We start from the raw sequence: 23,359 nt of genomic DNA on the forward strand, positions 1-23,359 counted from the left end.
TAGATACTGTAAATTAAACATTTAACACAAACAATGCACTGCCCTTCAACCCTTCCAAGGCTTTCCAGTCAATTGATTCCCTACCCACCATTCCTCCTCCTCAGGGCTGCCAATCCAGTCTCTGCCCAAACCCACTCTTTTCCCCCCTGAAGCTGCCCAACTCATCATCTATGCTGCACACCCCCTGCAGCCTCTCAGCTCATCAGGTAAATTAATCAAAAGTATCCCACCCCTCCCTGCAATCCTACTGATCACATCCTCAGCTCCACATACATCTCTAATCAAGCAACTGATCCTCTAACATCAGCAATCCATCCTCTTCCCCACAACCACTCAATGGATCCTTTTACCACACAGCCCCAGTCAATTCATCCATTGTTCTGCAATCACCGCAGCCCGTTGATCATCTGCCTTCTCCTCCTACTAGCTTCCCTTGTCCCCATCTAATAGATTCTTTGCCTCTCCATTAATACTGCTCCTACCACTAGCCCTCCAGTTACCTTCTTCCTCCTTTCCCCAATGGCTAATCAGTGATGGGGAGGAGAGTAGTCCTGTGTTAGATGTTTCTCTGGTCCCAAGGAGAGTGAGTAGTGTACGCTGCTCCCCATGCAGGGTCCCTGGGCCTTTTAGAATGAGGTAGGAAGTAGACTGTGGAGCAACAAGTGCAACTCTCTCTTCCTCATCAAACCTCACCACTCACCCACACCCATCTGAGAGATGCCAGGCAGTCTGTAGGGCCTTGCTAAGTAGATCTGTCCCAGTGCATTTGGAATCTGTGTGTGGGACACTGAGTGAAACTTCATTCAGAAAAGGCAATGCATTTGTTCCCTCTTCTTTTGATCTCACAACCATAGGTTCATAGACACCATTTAAAATCCATTCTACTATATTTGAGAATCAGATTGAATGTTGTGATGCTGTGGTTACCTGGGTTGATTAGATAGTCTACTATCCAAGACAGGTCCTTTGTAGATACTACTGAATAGGAGAGGGTAAATATATTAGTTTCAGCCACTGCGTAAGAATGTAATGTTATAGTCTATTAGATTAATTACAGACCACAATCCTCCCCAATTCATGCATTGGTAAATCCTGGGGTCACAGAAGGGATGGACACAAGATTGCAGCAGTGCCCCACCAGGCTAATTACATTCCTTCTTGAGAGGAAGATTGATCCTGATAAAATTATCCTACATTTTCTCCTTTCCCAACCCCATCATTTGCAAAATTTAAAATACTGTTTGAAATCTGTAAGATTTTATATTTTGCATAGACTTGTGAAACTCATTGAGAGTTGTGTTTAACTAACTGTAGGTTAGAGCTTATTCGCGTGAATTCATAAACACTAAAAAACTAATGGCAGTCTAATGCACATACAGCCTCTTCCTTAGATCTGCAATGAAAAAATAGATCAACAGGATAATAGCGCATCAAGAGATTTATCAAAGGAATTATCCTTTGACTGTATTGTATTTCTACTAGCTGATTCTGATGTATTAGGTACACAGAACTCAGTATTGTATTCACACTGCAACAGTGTATTTAATTACACACTGTGCTTCTAATTAGGTAATGTTCCAGCCATTGTCAATTTAATTCTTCAATAAAACAATATTTACATATTTTGATTTAGCCAGACTTATAAATATTGCTTCAATTACAACTAAAATTAAGGCTGAGTTTTTGTAATGACTGACCTCCCATTCCTTCTAACCAGGCTGTGGCGAATATTCATCATAGAAATAAGTTTTCACTATTTTTTCCATATCTCTGTGCACTCTTCTTGGTACATCCTGGCTGACTACTGATCTATCAAATTTATCACAACATATACCAGAAGCCTCACTGCAATTTGTGCAGTCCGTGATATGGGATGTCAGAGTAATTAAATCTGGAATATCTTCAGGATACCAGGATGGATTCATAGATTCTACAGAATTTACATAAAACATGCACCCAACAGTTTGATTAGTGAAGGCAGTGCCCCATAAACCTGTGTTCAACTATTTTCACTCCCCCCACCCCACAGTTGACTTTAAAAATCCTTCTCCTCTACTACCCCTGCCAATCAAGTCATAGAGGCCCATTGACTGTCCTCCCTCCACCCAACCTCCCTGTAAAAATCCCTGACAACATTAGCAGGAAGAGATGACCAAAAGTGACAAAGCTAGAACTCTTCACTTAAGAGTCATCAGATCAAGCAGAATGGAACACAGACTTGCACCAAAATTCCCCCTAAAGGTCAAACACAGTCCCACTGTCACCCAATCAAATTTATATGCAAATATGAACCAAGCAGGAATACTGGCACAACAAAGATGTAGCTGACAATGTTCATTATCACTATAAATTTAGCAGATGTTTATCATTTCATTAGCATATTAAGGAGGCAGACATTTTACTGTGTCAGATTGTTTTAAATTAGTAGTAAATCTTGGGCATAAATAAGTGATCTTTCTTGCAAATTCATTCACCCACCTCAACCTGCTAGTTTAAACACTGTTTTACCATATTTTTTATTGTAATGACTTCAAGAACTAAGAAAACTCTTTCCACGTTTACTCTTAGGATATATGCTACAAAAGAAATATCTGGTGTTTGGATTAAAATAATTAAAAACAAACAACAAGATTTCCGACAAGCTTGTTTCCTGGTGTTCTGTCTATCATGTGACTTATTTTTTCTAGTTCATCTGCTGCTGCTGCTGCTCTGACTCCAGCTGCAATAATTATCTACAGTTACATCATCAGGTTCAAGAAACAGGCAGAGACTTTGCCAAAAAATATTAGTCCTCAGCAGAAGGTTTTCACACCACTCTGAAAAGCTAAGGGATGAAATCAGTTTTTTAAACCCTAGCTGAAGATCCAGAGTGCTTCCCATTTTATTAGAATAATACATATTATATGTAAATATTAGAGAGCTCTCCCAGCGTGATTAAAAAAAACCCACCTCCACGAGGGGAATAGCTCCCAGCACTGGGAGCTGTGCACGATCTACACTGCCACTTTACAGCACTGAAACTGGCAGCACTCAGAGGGGTGTTTTTTCACACCCCTGCAGTGATGTAAAGTGCCAGTGTAGACAAGCTCTTGGGGTTGCTTTGCATTGTAATAACAACCACTCAAGGCAACTTTTGCCTGCAGAAGGTGCAAATAAGTGGGATGGTAGCAGAATAGGAACTTCTGAAGGAATGGGTGGGGTTTCTGAGTTTTCTTTTCTCCTTTTAGTGCTGCATTTTCAGAACATCAGGCCAGATCATCAAAGCAACTGTTGGAATTTAGAACACACCTTCAAGGTGGACAACAGTCATCCCCTTGGTTGTGCAGACACTGGCTGAATTCATTCATAGCCTGCAATCATAGTGCACTCAGTCATCCTCACCTTAGATTTTAGATTGTCATTCAATGTACCTGATTTTTCCTTTAAAGGCTTGGAACCCTTATGAGCAGACATGAGATGTTTAAAATGGTTTAAATCTCATATTCTATGAAAATTCACTGTGCACACATCTATGACCCTTTTCAGGGCTGTAAAGCTTTCAGTACCATTTACTAATTTGTAATAAGAACTTTTGAACATTGTCAAAAATATTTTTGAACAATGCATTGAAGTAAAGTGTTTTTTAAATATAAACAATTCTGAGCCAGAGGCAACACAGGCTTTCCGACTGAATAAAGTTTGCTTCAGCTCCACTGCCTATATCCTGAAAAGGATCATTACACTAAAAAAAGAGAGAGTCTTGTATGAGTCCTTACCTTAAACTTGAGTTCCTCGTGTCGCTGACATATCAGGCAGTCTAGTTCCTCCAGCAATCACAGTTACTCACTAGTTGTAGTACTTCTTCCTAGATAATGCCAGCTCATTGAATATCCTCTCACTCTCTTCTGCCAGCTCTTCCTTGGCCTTCCTCGCTTTCTCTTCCTTCCCTTAGGTATGCAATTTAATGCTGCTTAGCAAGTCTCCCATCTTCCATGCAAAGTACATGTCCCAACCATCTGAGCTCTCTTTCTCTGCTAAAATTTTTAGCATGTCCTGTTCTGTCAGCACCCCTGTTCTCACATTTGTTATTTTGTCTTTGCACGAAAAGCATATCATCTTCCTCAGCCATCTGTAATGGGCAGCTTCCAGTCTCATCCTGTCAGTCACACCATCAGCCAAATCTCTGCTCTGTACAGTAGCAAGCTCAGTACAGTCGCAGGGTATAGTCTGACCTTCAGTTTAGTGGGGAGACCTCTCTTTGAGCAGATGGTGTTCACCCTTCCAAAAGTGCTGTTTGCTTTTCCTAATCTTGTATGAATCACTTTATTGCAGCCATCTTCAAATGTCATCACGCTCCCCAGATAGCAGAACTTTTCCACCCTCTTCCAATTCTTTTCCATCCACACACACCTTTGCATCTGTTGTTCCATTTCCTACCTTCCTAATCTTTGTTTTCTCTGCCTTTACTTTCAGTCCAATTTTTGCTAATACAAGGAGGATTGGTGATAAACATCCTTGTCTAAATCCAGTCATAATATCAAACCACACACCCAACCCTGTATCCAATCTTACACTATACATCTACTTCTATTATATAAAGTATTATGTTGAGCAGCTTGTCTGATATCTCATAGCTTCTAGTAATATTCCACAGTGGGTGTCTCTGTAGAGACTATAGAACACTTTCTTAAAGTCAATAGAGTTGATGAAAATGGGGCTTTGCTAAGCAGTAGCTTTTTCAGTGATCTGTCGAAGAGTGAATGTCTGTTCAAAACATGATCTACCTGGATGGAACTCAGCCTGTTTTTCATACAATGCTTCATCCACTGCTTTCTTCATTCTATTCAGTATCCTAGTAGTCAATACTTTGCCAAGGTTTGATAATAGAACAATACCTCTCCAATTCGTGCACCAAGTAAGATCACCCTTTTTTGGCAACACCATAGTAATACCATCTTTCTAGTCTTGTGGCACTTGTTCTTTCATCCATATTTCATTACAGTATCTTGGTAACTGCTCAGTAAGAATTTCATCTCCTTTAGTCCCTCTGCTTGAATTCTATCAACCCAAGGAACTTTCTCCTGTTTGAGGCCTTTGATTTAATTTCATTGGGTGTTATTGGCCCCTCTTCTATTTCTAACTTAGCATTGGCATTTCTCTTGAACATGTGCATGATCATTGATTCTGGACAGTTTAATTTGGCATGGAAATGTTCTTTCCATCATCTGACTTGTTCTTCATGTATTTTCTGTCCATGAGAGTTCCTGATGGGCATCCCAAACCTGAGCCATTCTTTTTAGGTGACAGATCTGAGGAACTGTCCCAGATTGAGGTATCATTAGAGGAGGTTTGGGAACAAATTGATAAATTAAACAGCAATAAGTGACCAGGACCAGACTGTATTCACCCAAGAGTTCTGAAGGAACTCAAACGTGAAATTGCAGAACTACTAACTGTATTCTGTAACCTATCATTGAAATCAGCTTCTGTACCAGATGACTGGAGGACAGCTAATGTGATGCCAATTTTTAGAAAGGGCTTCAGAGGTGATCCCAGCAATTACAGGCCTGTAAGCCTGACTTCAGTACCGGGCAAACTGGCTGAAACTATAATAAAGAACAATATTGTCAGACATATAGATGAACATAATTTGTTGAGGAAGAGTCAATGTGGTTTTAGTAAAGGGAAATCATACCTCACCAATCTACTAGAATTCTGTGAGAGGGTCAACAAGCACGTGGACCAAGGCGATCCAGTGGATATAGTGTACGTAGATTTTCAGAAAGCCTTTGACAAGGCTCCTCACCAAAGGCTCTTATGCAAAGTAAGCTGCCACGGGATAAGAGAGAAGGTGCTCACGTGGATTAGTAACTGGCTAAAAGATAGTAAACAAAGGGTAGGTATAAATGGTCAGTTTTCAGAATGGAGAGAGGTAAATAGTGGTGTCCCCCAGGGGTCTGTTCTGGGACCAGTCCTAATTTAACATATTCATAAATGATCTGGAAAAGCGGATAAACAGTGAGGTGACAAAATTTGCGGATGATACAAAATAACTAAAGATAGTTAAGACCCAGGCAGACTGCAAAGAGCTACAGAAGGATCTCTCAAAACTGGGTGACTGGGCAACAAAATGGCAGATGAAATTTAATGTTGATAAACGCAAAGTAATGCACATTGGAAAGCATAATCCCAACTATACATTTAAAATGATAGGGTCCAAATTAGTTGTTACCACTCAAGAAAGAGATCTTGGAGTCATGGATAGTTCTCTGAAAACATTCACTCAATGTGCAGCAGCAGTCAAAAAAGCGAACAGAATGCTGGGAATAATTAAGAAAGGGATAGATAATAGGACAGAAAATATCATGTTGCCTCTACATAAATCCATGGTATGCCCACATCTTGAATACTATGTGCAGATGGGGTCACCGCAGCTCAAAAAAGATATATTGGAATTGGAAAAGGTTCAGAAAAGGGCAACAAAAATGATTAGGGGTATGGAATGGCTTCTGTATGAGCAGAGATTAATAAAACTGGGACTTTTCAGCTTGGAAAAGAGACAACTAAGGGGAGATATGATTGAGGTCTATAAAATCATCACTGGTGTAGAGAAAGTAGATAAGGAAGTGTTGTTTACTACGTCTCATAACACAAGAACTAGGGGTCACCAAATGAAATTAATAGGCAGCAGGTTTAAAACAAATAAAAGGAAGTATTTCTTCACACAACGCACAGTCAACCTGTGGAAGTCCTTGCCAGAGGATATTGTGAAGGCCAACACCATAACAGGGTTCAAAAAAGAACTAGATAAATTAATGAAGGATAGGTCCATCAATGGCTATTAGCCAGGATGGGCAGGAATGGTGTCCCTAGCCTCTCTTTGCCAGAAGCTGGGAATGAGCGAGGGGGAATGGATCATTTGATGATTATCTGTTCATTCCCTCTGGGGCACCTGGCACTGGCCACTGTCGGAAGACAGAATACTGGGATAGCTGGACCTTTGGTCTGACCCAGTAGGGCCAATTCTTATGTTCTTATCACCTGAGAGAGTCTGGTTCTTCTTGAGAGGTCTTTCACTGTTCTATGAAGCTGCTTCAAGTCTCCCCTTTGTGCTGCTGCTTCTGCTTCTGCAGTTTTCTACTGATCCCACACATTTCTATCTTTCCTGAAACTCTTCTTTATCCTTTTCTCTGTATTTTGCATCCATCTCTAAGAGTTGGGCATTTGTCTTGCACTCTTCCTTTTTTGCTTTCATAACTTTCTGCTAGTCAGTAACTGCCCATGTTCCAGATGTAATTCATTCATCTTTCTTCTGCCATCTTTGGCAGCCCACTTCTTCCTCTGTTGTCTTGACTACCATCTTCCTCCAGTTTGACCATATGTCTTCCTGCCTTTCAACAGCTTGGTCCTGGTAAACACTGGGTATGGTTGTGAAGTGCAATCTGGAATCTGACCTGTTTCTTTCTGCTTGGACTTCTCTATGGCTGTAACACCCTTTTTTTTGGTCCATCTTTGTGATCTTTTTGAGTTTAACTTTTAAGGTGGCCTCTAAAAAATTATGATCTGAGCCAACATCTACTCCTCTGAGGACTCTGACATCCCTCAAAGAAGTCCTTTAAGTCCTTATTACACTTATTTATAGACAACTATATGGAGAGTGATGTGTTCAAGTAAATCATATTTTTAATGATCTAATGAAATATGTATTAAAAATAATCAATTAGGGTTCTTCCCTTCAAAGCAGAATCACTGTTAAAATGATGCTCCACTATCTGGATCCCTGCTGCAATATGACCCATTACTATCTACTTTCATTAGGAGCTGATATTTCCAGAAATGACATACAAACATAGTGAACCCTTGCAGGTCACTAAATCTACGGATTTATATGACTCATCACCACAGTATCTGAATTACATGTACTTAAAACCAGAAATTCTCTCTCCCTCCCTCCCCTGATCAATTTATAGGCTATGGGGATTTTCTGTTTATTTTTTTGCTTAGTTGTGTGAGTGGAAGTGTTGTATGTCTCTGAGTATATCTGAAAGAGAGAGAGAGAGAGATTGATTACTAAGAGAAAGCTAAGTCAAATAAATGAATTTTGTATTGGGTTGTGAAAATGGTGAGGTGCAAGTATCAGAATATTGAAGAAAAGCCATATTTTAGAAGTAGTGCATTAAGCATTTTCAGGAAGGTGAACTTTGAGATTTCTGTCAACCCCCTCCCCCCGCAAAAAAAACCCAAACAAAATGCTATGTGACTAAATCTATCAGGTTTTCTTCCATTTTCCCCCCTAAAACAAAGTCAGCAGAATAAAAGCTAGTGCTTGCCATATGCTACCACTAGGCTATCGTGGCTTGTCAGAGCTAAAGGAGAGAGAGCGACTTTCAAGATCAATTCTTTCTCTGAATTTCCCAAATGGCAAATTAATATGATCCTGAGAGAGCAGCACTGCCCAGGCAACATAACTTATATTTAAAAATAACTTGTGAATCAAAACAGCACTGTGTATGAGAACACTTCCATTGCTTTCCACTGACAATAGGAAAAATACTAAGCAGTTTATATCCCCAAAGCACTGTACTAATTAATGAATGAGTTCCTTCAAGAGTCAATATGATTACCGCTAAAACCTTTGTGATGCATACATAATTTGAAGTCATATCGACTTCATTCCTCTCAAACCTTATTCAAACATCAATGGAACACTCAATTCTTCCACTGACCTATGAAGTGATCTAAAGAATATGAAGCACTTCCATCAACATACATGGCTACCTCTTTAAAACCTGTAGAATTGTCAAAGGTGGTATTTCAAAAGGCAGTAGGAATGACTATTCATCCAGACTGGTTACTAATGGCTATTGGATAGGATATGATTAGTAGAAAGTCCACTTGCCCCAAAATCAGGAGGCAAGGCAATCTGCAGAAACACTTTATTTTAGTCCATGTCTGACCTTGCATAGGAACAAAACTAGAGAAACTGACACACCAAACATTTTGGATCTCATTAGGTTCTGAAGGGTTTTGCCTTTTTGACATAACTGCTGCAACAAACTCTGCATTCATTTCATATGGCATAACCATATTGTATAAACTAAAGGAACTATATAGATAAGTTATAGCACTATTATGGATAACTAACTCAACTTCACATAATAAACAAGCCAGACTATGAAAATCATTCTGTCCTTCTAAATGAAAATGTGGAATGTAACACTAATATTTCCATTATTAATCATCCACAAAGAAATGTCTTATGATTATATGTATTAACAGGATTGTACATGTATGCTCTCTCGCACTCTGAGATGTAGAAAAGCAGATACTTTGAACTAAAGTGTTTCTACATGTCAGATGTATTTAAGATTTCTCCTAAACATGCCATACAGTAAACAAACCTGGAATGAAATCCTGACCCTTTTGCAGTTAATTGGAGTTTTGACCTAATATCATGCCAGGATTTCACACCCCCACTTACTTATTTTTCCACACAATATTAGGAGTTATAAACAGCTTGCAAAAAATGTAAGTGTACAATAAAAAAGTTTATAGTCGATATATAGGATTTATTTGTATATTGATTATGCAGTTGAGAGATATACAGAAAAAATATCTGAAGAGTTCCCAGAATAACTAGTTCAGCTAAAAATGATTGCTAGTAAATAACTGGGTAAATAATTTACATGACAGGACAACACATTTTCATTCACTTCACATCTGTAGAAATGTTTATGAGGTTTTCGTCCTGGGATGTTGTATCTACAAAATACACAGTACAATGATTTACCCATAATCCCTTTTCCAATATCAAGCTCACAACATCAACAGCATGTGTTATCAAAGTAAAACATGCCACCAATAAAAATATTCTGAGCTACTGACTTCAGCAGGGACTGGATGAAGCCCAATATCTTAAATTGTTTAAATATAATATAAAAGAATAAAACCATAACTAGTCTCTTTAATTACCTCACTAGCCTTATTATAAATGCACTTCATCCTGTGAAATAGGCTCCATTCTTAGACCCTACAAGCATTATACACATGCTTAACTTTAAACATGTAAGTAGTCCCACTGACATCAATGGGAATACTCACCATCCTTGAAATTAAGTGTATGCGCAAGGCTGAGAGAGATTGGGGCCTTCCTCACTAGAATAGTGAGCTGTTTGTAGGGTTGTAGCAGTCATGTTAGTCCCAGGATATGATAGAGATAAGGTAAGTCTGGTAATATCTTTTACTGGACCAATTTCTAATATACTAAAAGATATTATCTCAGCTAACTTGTGTGTCTAGAATACTGAGGATTGACTGTACACCATTTTTATTTCTGTGAATTAAGATTTTTTTTCCTCAGTAGAATTTTCTCCCTCAAATCCCTCATGACTAAAGGAAATTTTTCCATTTAAAAAATATGTATAAAACAGATTGTGACTACTATGCATGTAGTTCACATGTGTGGAGCTTATCACAAAAAAGTTGATGTTTTCAATCAGTTAAAATACTTAAAATTAATAATATATGAAAGCCATTCTACGAATTTGTTCTCGAGTCTCTAGAATTCAGTAGTGTATCAAAAATTAGAAACAGAAAAAAACAGATGTGTATCTTAAAGCTTTTTGTGGTTAAAGAAAAACAATACTTTCAATATTTTAGAGGAAAATGAACCAACGTTAATCAAGAAAAGCTGTAATTTACACCTGTAACTTTTACATGTTAAACAGCTTAAAAAAACAACAACAAATCATCCTGGACTTTGTATTGTAAATACCAAAAAGGGCAAAAAGAGTGTCCAAACAATTAGAACTGAGAAAGGTATTTTAACCTCTTCACCTGAAATAATCTTGTTAAAATTGTTAGGTCACAGCTGTTTGAATTAACCTTCATAGCGCCTATATCTTTATGATAACCTGTTCAAATTTTAACCTCTATAGTATTTATCTCTCTCTAACTTTTGTCCTGCATGTGCTCCTGAACAATACAAATTTCAGAAGAGGAAAAACTCATTCCATATACCATTTCATTTCGGCAGCCACTGTGCTGTACTGTTCCACTTGTTTCTTTTTCCATATTTATATTTCCAAGTCAAATGAACCCTAGAAACACCATACTAATACCAGTGCACATTTATTAGTATTGGCTGTTTGTCAGGCTTAAGCAATTAAATAAATTAAGAAGCATCCCTCATTACATTTAGAAGCAATGTGCTGGCTGCTGTACAACTGTGATTTGCTTTTATCTGTAGGTAGCATGGAAATATTTGTCATTTGTTTCTCTAAAAAGCTAATTTTGCAGACTTCTAAAACAAACAAAGCCATTTGTTCCATTAGAAAGCTGTGTGGCATGTCAGAACGTAGCATATTCTACTCTGCTGCACTGGACTGTTCCATTCTAAATAAACATGGTTGGCTATTAATACATGCAGTACTCTTAGGTACTATGAGCAAAATCTTGGCCCTACTGAAGACAATGGGAGTTTTGCTTGTTAACCACAATAGGTCAGGATTTCACCCTATATATTTGTGACTCTTCAGCTTATTCCTAAACAAAGATTATTACACACAGAACTGGCTAGATCCTTGATCTCAGTATGTCTGCTTTGAATTGTACCAGGGCATAAAGCCAGAAAGGCAGCCAAACCAGTCAGTGGAGGATTCACTCACAATGGAGGACTTCACAGGTGGTGCACCACCACCTCAATCCCAGAAACGGGGATGAGCCAAAGAAAGGAAGCATAGCCAGGGTGTCCCTATGCTGTTGCAATTCCCCACTGTTGAAACAGCCTTTTGGGACCATAGGTAGCTGGGTTTAAATTAAGCTGCACTAGCATAAGCTCGGGACCAGCATCTCCGGCCCTCCTGCTTTTCTCTCTCATGCTGTAGGTTCTCCCACTCTAGACTCCTCTGGTTCAGGGAACTCCATCTCAACAGGGTCCAGTTGCTACATGCGCTCCAGGACTCCTCATCTATGCCTCTGCCTGAGCCCCCGTTGTCCTCCTCAGAATGTCCTAGTTTGTTCAAGCCTGTCTTCCTCAACATCTGCAGGTGCTCTGAATGAACTAGGTCATCCTCCCCAGTCCTTATCTGGTTCTGGGATGCCACTTCTTTTCTGATCATCAGATCATATCAGACTAACCAGCTGTGTCTTTTTCAGCTCTCTAGAGTTTTGGTTCCTTTCTTTGCATAATTCTACTAGCTGACTTTTCCTGAGCTGTAGATAGCTCTTTATTTCTGTCTTTTCCCATTGTCTTCCCCAAAAGAACACAAGAAAATAAATTTTCTTACTTTTTCCTTCTACAATTCTTTTTTTTTTTTTTTTGCTGGGCACTTATTGGAAGTTCATCACTATCACAATCCTGACCATGTATCATAGTTACAGGGCTGCTTGAACCTCTGTCCCCTTTCTGGTCTCTCTGAGTGTACCCCATTAGGTGTCAGGCTTGTGCCTTTACTTGTCTGGGCAGGTGTGCTGGAACAACTTGTGTATGTGTGGGAGGGGGGGCGTGCTCAAAGCCATTAAACCCAACTGTAAGCCCTGTATATGATAGAAACCACTTCTAGCCAGGAGGTGCTGCCACACCCCCAGTTCCAGCACCTGTGTGTCTGGGCTGGAATTTTACAATTCTCCCACATTTAGACCAGAATCTGGGTTCAACACCCCATCTTTGCCAACCATTTATTGCTATGCAGGACTGAATGGATACCTGCATTTCTTCCCTTCGGCAGTCTGTGACCAGGGCTATACAGTGATGAACAGCCTTCTTCAAAGAAGTAGGTTTATTTAGTAAATGGAACAAAACATACAAGAAAATGATTTTAAAACAAGAAACAGGCTCCTTGCATGGTTAGACTCATCCAATCACACACTTCACTACAAGCTACATTATATGGGCTTCCTGCTTGAGTTATAAGTGCAGAACAAACCCAACTTACATTCTTTTAGCAAACTCTAGAGTTCCTGGGACCCAGCCTGGTCTCAGTTTGCCTTCACAGAAAGTCTGTTTCCCTCTCTCATGGAACAATCTCTTTTTGAATGCCTGATCCCCTTTACCCTACTGTTCAATGGCTTTTTCTTAGAACAGTGGCTCTCAACCTTTTCAGACTATTGTACCCCTTTCAGAAGCCTGATTTGTCTGGAGTACTGGCAAGTTTCATCTCACTTAAAATCTACTTGCTTACAAAATCAGGCATAAAAATACAAAAGTGTCATAGCACACTATTACTGAAAAATTGGTTACTTCCTCATTTTTACCCTATAATTATAAAACAAATCAACTGGAATGTAAATATTGTACTTAAATTTCAGTAGAAAGTATATAGAGCAGTGTAAACAAGTCACTGTCTGTATGAAATTTTAGTGTTTACTGACTTTGCTGGTGCTTTTTATGTAGCCTGTTGTAAAACTAAGCAAATGATGAGTTGATGTACCCCCTGGAAGACCTTTGCATAACCCCAGGGGTATGTGTACCCCTGGTAGAGAACCACTGTCTTAGAGGGCCTAGGTGGGAAGTCCTTCTTTTGCCTGAGACTGTTTTTTCCCAGTTGGCCAGCCAGTCCATCTGAAGGTACACCTTCACTGAGAGAAGAAAAAAAAAAGAGGTGTGTTCTTAACTTCAGTTACCTAACCCAAGTTCAAATAGCAGTGAAGACACAGCAATTCTGCTTTTAACTGAGGCTAGCGGCTGGTGTTAAAGTCTGTAGAGGGGGACTTGGAGTTAAACTCAAGCTTATGTCTACCAAGAGTGTGCAGAAACACATTTTGGTTCCAGATGCATAGTCACCACCAAGCAACTCCACATACATCACACTAGCCACTTCTCTAAAGACAGAGTTAGTTTTATCCAAAGGAACTTTGAGGCTTATCTAAATTATATAGAACTTCCAAACCCTTTGAGATTCAGCCAGAGGCCTAAGAATTTGATATTTTCCCCCTGCCTTTTGTATATATAATCATCTCAGAGTAGTTTGGCCACCTGACCGTGGGCTTCACAAAACACAAAATACTTCACTTTTTCTCCATCTAGGTTCTTATACCAGCACTCATCATCTTTTAGAAAAATCATCTTTGTGGCAGTTAGGCACAGAGAATTGGATTTTCAACTAAATGACTAATTACACAGAATGTATTTCTGCTAAAAAAAAATCTTCAATTTTTGTCAGAAAAGACAAAAATCTGAAAACTGAAAATTTTAATTTTTTCAATAGACAGTCAAATTTTTCTGTGGAAAAAAAATTCCGACAAGCTCTACAGCTAGGTTCTTTCTTACAAAAGAGGTGTTTTACTCAAGGCATAAGCAGCATTTTGGAGGCTGGATGAAGGGGTGTCAATGCAAACCAAATAAAAGTATCCTTTATTGTGCTGAAAAATTTGTCAGATTCAGGTTCTGACAAACTTTCAAAGGGAAAATATTTTGCAGATGGGAGTCCTAAACTGGTTGTGGACAGGAAGCACCTCCAAGATGAGCCTAACACAGGTGTTATGTGTTCGCAGCACCTTGCCCCAGTCAGGAGAGCGGCACCTACATTCTGCACTTACTGGAGTTTCCAGGGACACATCAAGTATAGATCTGAGTACAGTAGAGTATTTTAGCCTGGAGGTAAAAAATACATGGAGGACTATTGTGAGGTCAGTATTTACAAGCAATGTCAAAGCCACTGCTACATCTTATTTGAGATGAACTACAGTCAGTTACTTTTTTCCAGATCCCCACCTCATTTAGGTGGTAGAAGAGTATGAGTCGAATCTGAAATTTAAAGACGTTGAGCAAAGTATCAGCTGCGTATTGATGATAATGCAGTCCAAATAACTTTGTGGGTAAAGTGCAAGACTTGGAGTCAGAATGACTAGATTCTGTTCCTGGCTCTGACACATAATGTGTGACTATCGACAAGACCCTTAATCTCGGTTTTCCAATCTGGTAAATGGGACTAAAAATACTCACCTCACAGTAGTGTTCAGAGACTTAATTTATTAACGTCTGTAAAGTGCTCTGAGGTCCTCAGACAAGTCACTATAGAAACAAAAAATTATTATTGCACTAATCTTCCTCCTCTCACTGCTACTCTTTCCCCCCATCCTCTGCATCCCCTCTCCTCCCTAAGTTATTACTCTTCCTTCTCTCAGTGTTCCAGAACATTCTCTCACCACACTGTATGACTAGCCAAATCCCCCCATGTCAACTGTGAGCTATCACAGCTCCTCCTCCTATCCCAATGCTTTGGGAGGAATTGGAAGGAGTGTGTGGAGACACAGAAAGCTTCTAATAATTGTTCCAACTTTTAACAAGTGCTGGTTGTAATGTGATAACATCACTGGAACAAGAATGACAGCAAACCATAAATAGGACTGTTAGGCTACACAACGACCAAGTTAGCAACTTTCTTTAACATAGAAGGGGGAAAAAAGGCAAAACTTGCTTTGATACTTCATAAATTCTGGTCCATATTTATCCCTTTTGTGATTCCATTGACTTCAATGGAGTTATATCAGGGATTAATTTTCTCTTGTATATTTACTGTATTTGCAGGAAAAATTTTCAGGAAAAGATTGGATTAACCAATAAACAAACCCCCCTGCCTTCCAAAAACAACAAAAGACAGCTATTTTAACTGAATACTTCTTTACTTTATCCTAAATTAAGTTCCGATGTGTATTATTTATATTCACAGTGGGGGGGAAACCCCTGTATGTACTCAACACAGAGTAATGCTTACCTTGGTTTGTAAGATCATAGTCCATGACAACTTCAGCATTATATGTGGAATTAGATTTAGAGAAAAAGAATTCCTTCATTTCACTGGGGTGCTTTTGTGATGTTTGGTGCGAGGAGACAGCAGGCAAGTGATAAGTCTGAACAAATCATATGTGCTGTAATTGCTGCTTAGCTCTAATTACTGTTCAGGACCGTGTTTGCAACTTGATTCCAGAGGGAGGACAGCCTACCTAATGACATCATCAGACCAAATATAACCTAAAAGACTGACAATATATATTTTAATAGTGTTTCTACAGACCGTTTTAAAGCTGTTGAAAAGTAGATACTGTTCTTATATAGATTAAAACTTCAGCTGTGTGTTTTTATGGCTTGTTTTTAAAGATTTTTTAAAAAACAAATGGCATCAGCCCCAAATCATGGGCATTTTAGGTGAAGTGGGAAGGAACAGTGCCAGGAACTGCTTAGTACACATAGGCAGTGTGGTGTAGTGGCTAGGTCACCCATCAGGGAATCAGAAAACCTAAGTGCTGAGCACTGTCTCTGCTACTAACTTGTGTGCCCTTAGGCACATCACTTTACCTCATCTGGGCTCCAATCAGGAATAGGGCCTACCTAAACTAATTACTATTTGTAATTTTAAAAAATAAAAAACACAAAATTTCAATTCTGACCCTAAGCTGCTCAGCAGTGTCCCTTTACTGCCAAGCATGAAAAAATCCTAGTGAGAGACTTGATGAAATACAAAACTATAGCCCAAACTGGTGAATTTTGATGAAGACTAGTCTGTGGAAGATATATCATTAGAGAAACTCATTTTACTTTGCAAGCAGCTGTCTGCTTATTATGCCAGGACAGGACAAGGAGGAGTCCTGAGACTGTAACTTTTTATATTAAATTAATCTGGGCAAGCCCGCCCTCGGTTAAATTCAACAAATGTGAAGCAACAATTTTTTTTAAAGTATTTCTTTTCAATTAAATAGAGAACAGATTGGGGTGGGATTTTTGATAAAACCCGAAAATTGACTTTCAATGGAACTTGTACTCCAAAGGGGCTTGGATGCTTTTGAAAATCCCTCCTCTTATCACTTGGGAAATGATCAAAAGGTTTAAGTTCTGTTTTGATAAATGGTGTTAAAAGCAAACAAAAATAAATATGACATCAAAATAAACAGATGTGAATAGAAGGTGGATGAGAGGCTCCACAAAGCAGCTTTAAAAGACTTCTCTATCAAGCAGAATGAAGTGTAACCTTTCTTCTGCTACAGTATGCTGTGGATTTAACTTCTTGTAGTTGTAGTACACAGATATACTTTGTTAAAAAGTAAACGTTCACCCAAACAATGAAGTGCTTTTACGCTTGAACTTTAATAGCTATAAAATAGTTCAAAACAAAAGTAATCAACTGCAGTCATAGAGTTCCTGATTGAGGTACAAGTCCTGCAATGAGCTTCAGGACTCTGTCTACACACAGTTCATTGCAGGATCAGGGCCCAAGGTATTTATAATCCTTTAGCCTCAGGGTGCAGCAGATTTTGTTCAAAAGGCCCCAATGTATTAGATGGCAATATCATGCCTTCCTCTATGCATAGGTCTTGTTTACTCCAGTTTTTCTGAAAAAGTGTTCAGCCAGGGCATGGAGTAACATGGAGGGAGTTACAGAGAGAGAGAGAGATGAATTTAGCTCATTGTATTTGTTCAGAGCCATGTCCCAAAATAACTTCTCTTGTTCATATTCTCAAATTGCACACTCGTCTTAGTGATAAATCACTTTCATTCCAGCTCTGAATATAGCATACCTTATCCCATGGAGATAGAAGAGAGAATTCATTTGTTTTGATAGATCCTGCAGCAAAGCATGGCTAATTCTACTACTTTACTGCCAGAACAATTAATACTGGACTACATGTTTAAAGTGCATTAATTGTAGCTTTTAAATGTGTAAAGAGCCAAATGTCTATAAATATAGCACATGGAAGCTCTACTAAAAAGGCCAGAGATTAATGGGTAGCATAAACGGACAAACAAGAGAGAGTATTTATTTATTTTTACTATGGGCTTGGCTACACTTACATTTTATAGCACTCTAACTTGCTGGCTCAGGTGTGTGAAAAATCACCCCCCTGAGCACAGCAAGTCTGAGCGCTTTAAAGCACTAGTGTGGACAGGGAGAGCCCTCTCCCAGCACTCGTGCGTGACCACACTCGCACTTCAAAGCACTGCTGCGGGAGCACTCCAGCGGCTGCGCTTTAAAGTTTCTAGTGTAGCCAGGCCCTATGCTAGCATGTCGATAACAGTCTACTGAAAGATGGAGGATTAAGGTGACAAACAGAATGGGAGTGAATGATTTAGTAAGAGCTAAGAATCTGATTCTGAGAAATGCTGAGCACCTGCAACTCCCTGAGTTCAAGATGCATTGCAGATACTCAACACCTCTCAAGATCAGGCACTTAGGGCTTGGCTACACTTGCGAGTTACAGCACAATAAAGGAGCCCCAGGCACACTAGCTCACTACCCGTCCACACTGGCAAGGCACGTAGAGCGCTCTGACTCCACGGCTACAGCGCTGCTGGTACTCCACCTCGGCGAGTGGAATAACGTTTGCTGCACCCCCGCTGGAGCATCACGGCGCCAGCGTGGATGAGGTGTTGCATTACTGCGCTCTGATCAGCCTCCAGAAACATCCCATAATCCCCTTAAGTCAAGTGGCCACTCTTGTCATTGTTTTTGAATCGCTGCAGGAATGCGGATATGCCCTTTGAAAGCTCCGTTTCAGACATCCGGTTGCTTATCTGCTCCGAGACAAAGCAACCATTAGTGTGGAATGCTGTGTGTGAGAGAGAGAAAGAGAGGCGAGGGCGGGAGAGGGTCTGCTGCTGTCTGAACTTACAAGACAGCATGCTGACATGCTGTCAGCCCCCCAAAAACCCACTCTCTCTCCCCCCACATACACACAACACACTTCCTGTCACATTCCACACCACCCCACCCCACCCCCATTTGGGAAGCACGTTGCAGTCACTTGCATGCTGGGATAGCTGCCCATAATGCACCGCTCTCAATGCCGCTGCAAGTGCCGCAAATGTGGCCACACCAGTGCGCTTGAAGCTGTCAGTGTGGACAGATTGCAGCGCTTTCCCTACTGCGCTCTCCGAAGGCTGATTTACCTCAAAGCACTCTACATCTGCAAGTGTAGCCATGCCCTTAGTTTGAATTAAGGTAGGTCGTGAATTTAAAGTGCAATAGCTATTCCAGAATAACCCCACATGTGGATACTCTTTTTCCTAAATAAGAGTGCCTTGTTCTGATTTACCTTCATCCACTTTATGGATTACTTACTTAATCAATGTATAATCAAGACAAAGCTTTCTAATGAAAATTCCAAGGAACTCATCATATAAAATTCCATGTAAATAACTAGTACTATTGCAACATTCAGTTTAATAACTCAGACAGGAAATTCCAAATCCTAAAAGTCCAACCTGAACTCTGATTCCTTTGGCATGTACTTTAAAACTTATTTCTCATGTACCAGAGGTCTACTACAGGAGTGGAGAGGAGAGATTCTGTGGCCTGTAATATGCAGGAGGTCAGACTAGATCATCATGACAGTCCCTTCTGACCTTCAAGTCTATGAGTATTATATCAGGACAGCCTCAACAGTGATATCCCTCCCATTGGACTACATCATCAGGGTAAATCAGCCAATCACTGTAGGTCTCTCTTCCCCCACTAGACTTTATGCTGTAATCTTATGAGTTGAAATATTATTTCCCCCCATGCTCCCCACCCACCCACACACAGGTGTTGAAGATTAAATTGAAAAGTGCATTATTAGATTTTTGGATGAAAGATTCCATGTAAATACAATGTATGGTTATTAAAATACCTGAGTATTCCTTTATTAAATTAAAAACTACATCATTGATGCACATTTTTTTTGATAAGAGAGACTCCAATGACAATTTATGCTTCCAAATCAGAAGTGATGGAAGCAGTTTACTGAACACAGATGCCAGCATGTAGGTGAATGTAGAGGCAGACACGTGCATGTTGTTATAGAATAGCATATACGTGTACAAAATTCATAGGTTGGTAGAGCTCAACCTCTTCACTTTTCTCCCCACATCCTCCCTAACTTGTTGCCCTATGAATAGCACTGTGGAGTGACAGGACTGCGGCTGCAGAAGTATATGTATATCCATTAAGTTCTTTGTTGCTCCTAACACCTACATGCGTTTTGACAGATAGTCCTTGTGAGGATCCACAAGTCTTGAACTGCAGGCTCCCAGGCAACCTTCACATCCCAGTCGCCATCCAGTGACTTGCTAGTAAGTAGTGGGATGACTAGTGAGCCCCACCAGAGAAGCTACTCATAGGTGTCCTGATTGGAGAAGTGCCCAGCCCCACCAGTTGGTCTGGTTGCACTATTTAAGCCAGAAGGCAGCACTGGAAGTTATCTGTGCAACTGGGTGAATTTCTGGCTGAAATTTCTGGCTTGAACCCAACTTTCTTGCCTGACTCCTGAGCACTGCTCTCCTGACTTGTCCCTGGTTCCTGCTTTCCTGACCTGTCTTGTTTCTGATCCCTGCCCCTGGTCTCCAACTCCAACCCTGACCCCTAGTTTGACTCCTGACTCTGGCCCCTGGCTTGACTCCCGCCTCCAGCTCCAACTCCCAGTTTCTGATTTGGCATGGTTTCTGGCTTCTGACCACCACTGCAAGACTACTAGGCCTGACTTCCACTGCTCCAACCACTAGGCATGACAGCCCAAGCCCCAGCCATGACAGTCCAAGAATAATTTTAATGTATGACAATACATACTTGTGACTGACAACAGCTTGCCATATCCTGGACAAACCTGATGGAATTATGACAAATTTTATTGAATAAATATAGCCTTATTGAATTGGATTTAATACCTTTGGGGTCCACTGTATTACAAACAAAATTGTATGTTGTTGTAGGATGACATGTTTTCTAGGATCTTGATTAATGTCAATGTTAGGAACTTCAGAGAACTGTTTGGGACACTACGTGTGAAGTGGGTTTTCTAGGAGGTACTCAGGAGGCCTTTTGAAACTACACCCTGAGGAAAGAGCCATTGTCTTCTAATTAGCAACTTCTTGAAACTCCAGATCAAAGACCCCTGAACTGTAAAAGGGGTGGACTAAATTTTTTATGAGTGGGCTTGTTCTGAGCTGGAGCTGTGATGAACTTGAAACCCCTTGGGTAGGGTTCTGAAGGACTGCTCCTGCCAGAGCCCATGTTAGGGTTAGAGAGATCTCTGGCAAGTTTATGAGCATGTGTGTAGGTTATTTTATTTTTAATGTGTTCTCTATAATGCTTTATCCTTAAGAATAAAACAGCTTTTCATAGCAAGTTTTGTGTGGTAACTTATGACTGGTGCCCATCACCCTGTTATTAGTCTTGGAAGAGAAAACAAGAGAAGGTTGTTTAGGCAACCTATCTTCTGCTGGGAACAACACAGTGAAGGCAGCAAGCTGTTCAACCTTGAATTAACTTTGTCCAAAAGGAGAGAGATGCAAGAAAGGGGACAGCCAGGGGAAGCCTGAAACTGGGTTCCTTTGCTGTACCATAGAGCAGGATTAAGTGCAGTTGCCCTGAATTGGGACAATACTAATAGGGCAGAAGTATACTTCTGAGACATACAGTATATTGTACTTCCTTTAGTGAAAGAGTTACTAGTGCTTCACTTACTGAGAGTCACAGTTGTTAGATAACCAAATAATTAATCTGCAAAACAAGTTGCTACCTATTGATTGTTAACAAGCATTTGTTGTGGTCAAATAGCCAGAGTCGATAAGTGGCCACTTTAATTTTGTATTTTTAGGAACTATAATTGCAAAAATATTGATTTCAATCATAATAAGTTCAGTTTTTGCAAAAAAAAATGCTCTGTAATTAACACATTACAGTACTGTGTTCATCTAACAAACTGCTTTAAATGTGCAAACAAAATTGCTGTTTGAAATATTGACAGTCTCCTATTGCAGGACTGATGGGCCCCACAATCCTCAATGGATCAATAGTCCTTCATACCACTACGCAGATAACTGACCACATAAATTACAGAATACATTTAGAAATATTTTAAAACCTATGTTAAGGACTCTTTCATTTGTGTTTTACTGATACACTAGACTATTAAAGCTCCTTCAAAGCTATTATATTCCGTAATTTCACTGCCCATTTGAGGATTGTTTATTATATGATCTATTAACATGATAGTGTAAAAATATACTTCAATGGCACATTTATGATATAAGTGGGGAATCTAACAATCAGATATTTAACTTCTCGGTACCTAGATTACTGACAATAGTATTAATGGTTCCTTGGGAATAATTTCAGTCTATCATTAAATCTGTTTTAAATCGGTATTTTAAACTTTCATATGTATATTATCAACCTGATATACCACCTGCTTCAGCCTTGCTGGAAATGCTAAGTTCAGAGTATTTAAAATCTTGGGGAATGGCCATTTACTCGGGGTTACACCTGGTCTGCTGGAGACCTGCCAGCTATTGGGAGCCTGGGCAGGTCAGGATACTTGGGAGGAGGTAGTAATGACCTGAAACTGCTCCCCTAGCCTGCCCTCCTGAAATGACCAGCAGTGAGGAAGGTGGGTCACATAAGAAAGTCAGGCTCAGGAAGTTCACATTTCCCATGCAGGTTTTTTTCTCCCGAGACACTGATCTCTGAGCAGTGCCTTGTAAATCCACCAATTATGGGTTTGTTTTTTAATTCTTCTGCTACATCCTCTCATGACACCTTACTGACTAGATTTCTAAATTCTCCTCAGCATTTGCCTGCCTGAAATCCAGTGTACATGAACCAGTCCCACCTTATGGTGAATTTAAGTCCTTTTGTTCTTCGTTGTTCGTAACAAGATCTAATATTACTTTGACATTCACAGCCAGTTCTATAAAGGCTTCCCACAGGTTGGGCACTTTGCTTTTATACTTCAAAGTTGTATTCTGGGTAACTTAGCAAGAAAACTGTTCATTTCTTGTGAAGTCCAAAACCCAAGCAATAAGCCAGCTATACTACAAACACTGTTTACTCTACATTTAACTTTTTTCTTCTAAATTTTTTCCCCTCAAAGCTGTTCCGCTGAGAGATCCATCTCCAAGCTTTCCCCATTGCTGTTATGGTCCAAGAAAAGTGAGTCTAGAGGCCAACTGGTCAGGGCCCCACTAAGCTAGGCACTGTACAGATATATAGTGAATGACAATCCTCGCCCTGAACAGCTGGCAGTCTAAGAGTGAATTGAATACTAATGATTATGTGGGCAAAATTCTACTCACAAAAATCAATGTCAGTAAGTGGGATTTAGCTTTTTTCCTTCTACAGTGGCACAAATGTTTCATTTTTCTTAAGTGCAACACCATTTGACAGATGAAGACAGCTTTCTACTTGTAATGAAAACTAATCAGACTTTATTAATGAAAACAGTAATGTGACAGTTACTATGTGCCTTCATGAAATTCTGCAATGTGAGATTTGAGAAGTACACTGAGTATGCTTATATCAACTTTTTCCACAAGCAAGGAGATCACACATTCAATGTCCATATAAGATTATTGTACACATTCCTTTGTATGGCCATCCAACATCTTGACATGAAATGAAACACAACA

At 39.8% G+C, this 23,359-nt stretch overlaps 1 protein-coding gene across 5 annotated transcripts in view; it reads right to left on the bottom strand.

The window, feature by feature from the left end:
* ZNF385B (zinc finger protein 385B) overlaps window positions 1–23,359 on the bottom strand; it is a 305,313-nt gene that overhangs the window by 88,542 nt on the left and 193,412 nt on the right. The window contains exons 1-2 of one of the 5 annotated variants that reach the window (XM_074967698.1): window positions 15,696–15,759; window positions 14,924–14,992 (exon numbers count right to left, since the gene is read on the bottom strand). The exons of 3 other annotated variants lie outside the window; for them this stretch is intronic. Coding sequence is in view for 1 of the 2 variants with exons in the window: in XM_074967695.1 (XP_074823796.1) it covers window positions 15,696–15,774 (79 nt within the window). In the remaining variant the exon portion in view is untranslated. Of the gene's footprint in view, window positions 1–14,923; window positions 14,993–15,695; window positions 15,865–23,359 lie in introns of those variants that run through there. One more of the 5 variants, XM_074967695.1, reaches the window with a different exon arrangement.

This window comes from Natator depressus, chromosome 11 (genome assembly GCF_965152275.1).
Source record: "Natator depressus isolate rNatDep1 chromosome 11, rNatDep2.hap1, whole genome shotgun sequence".
Classification (NCBI taxonomy): domain Eukaryota; kingdom Metazoa; phylum Chordata; order Testudines; family Cheloniidae; genus Natator; species Natator depressus.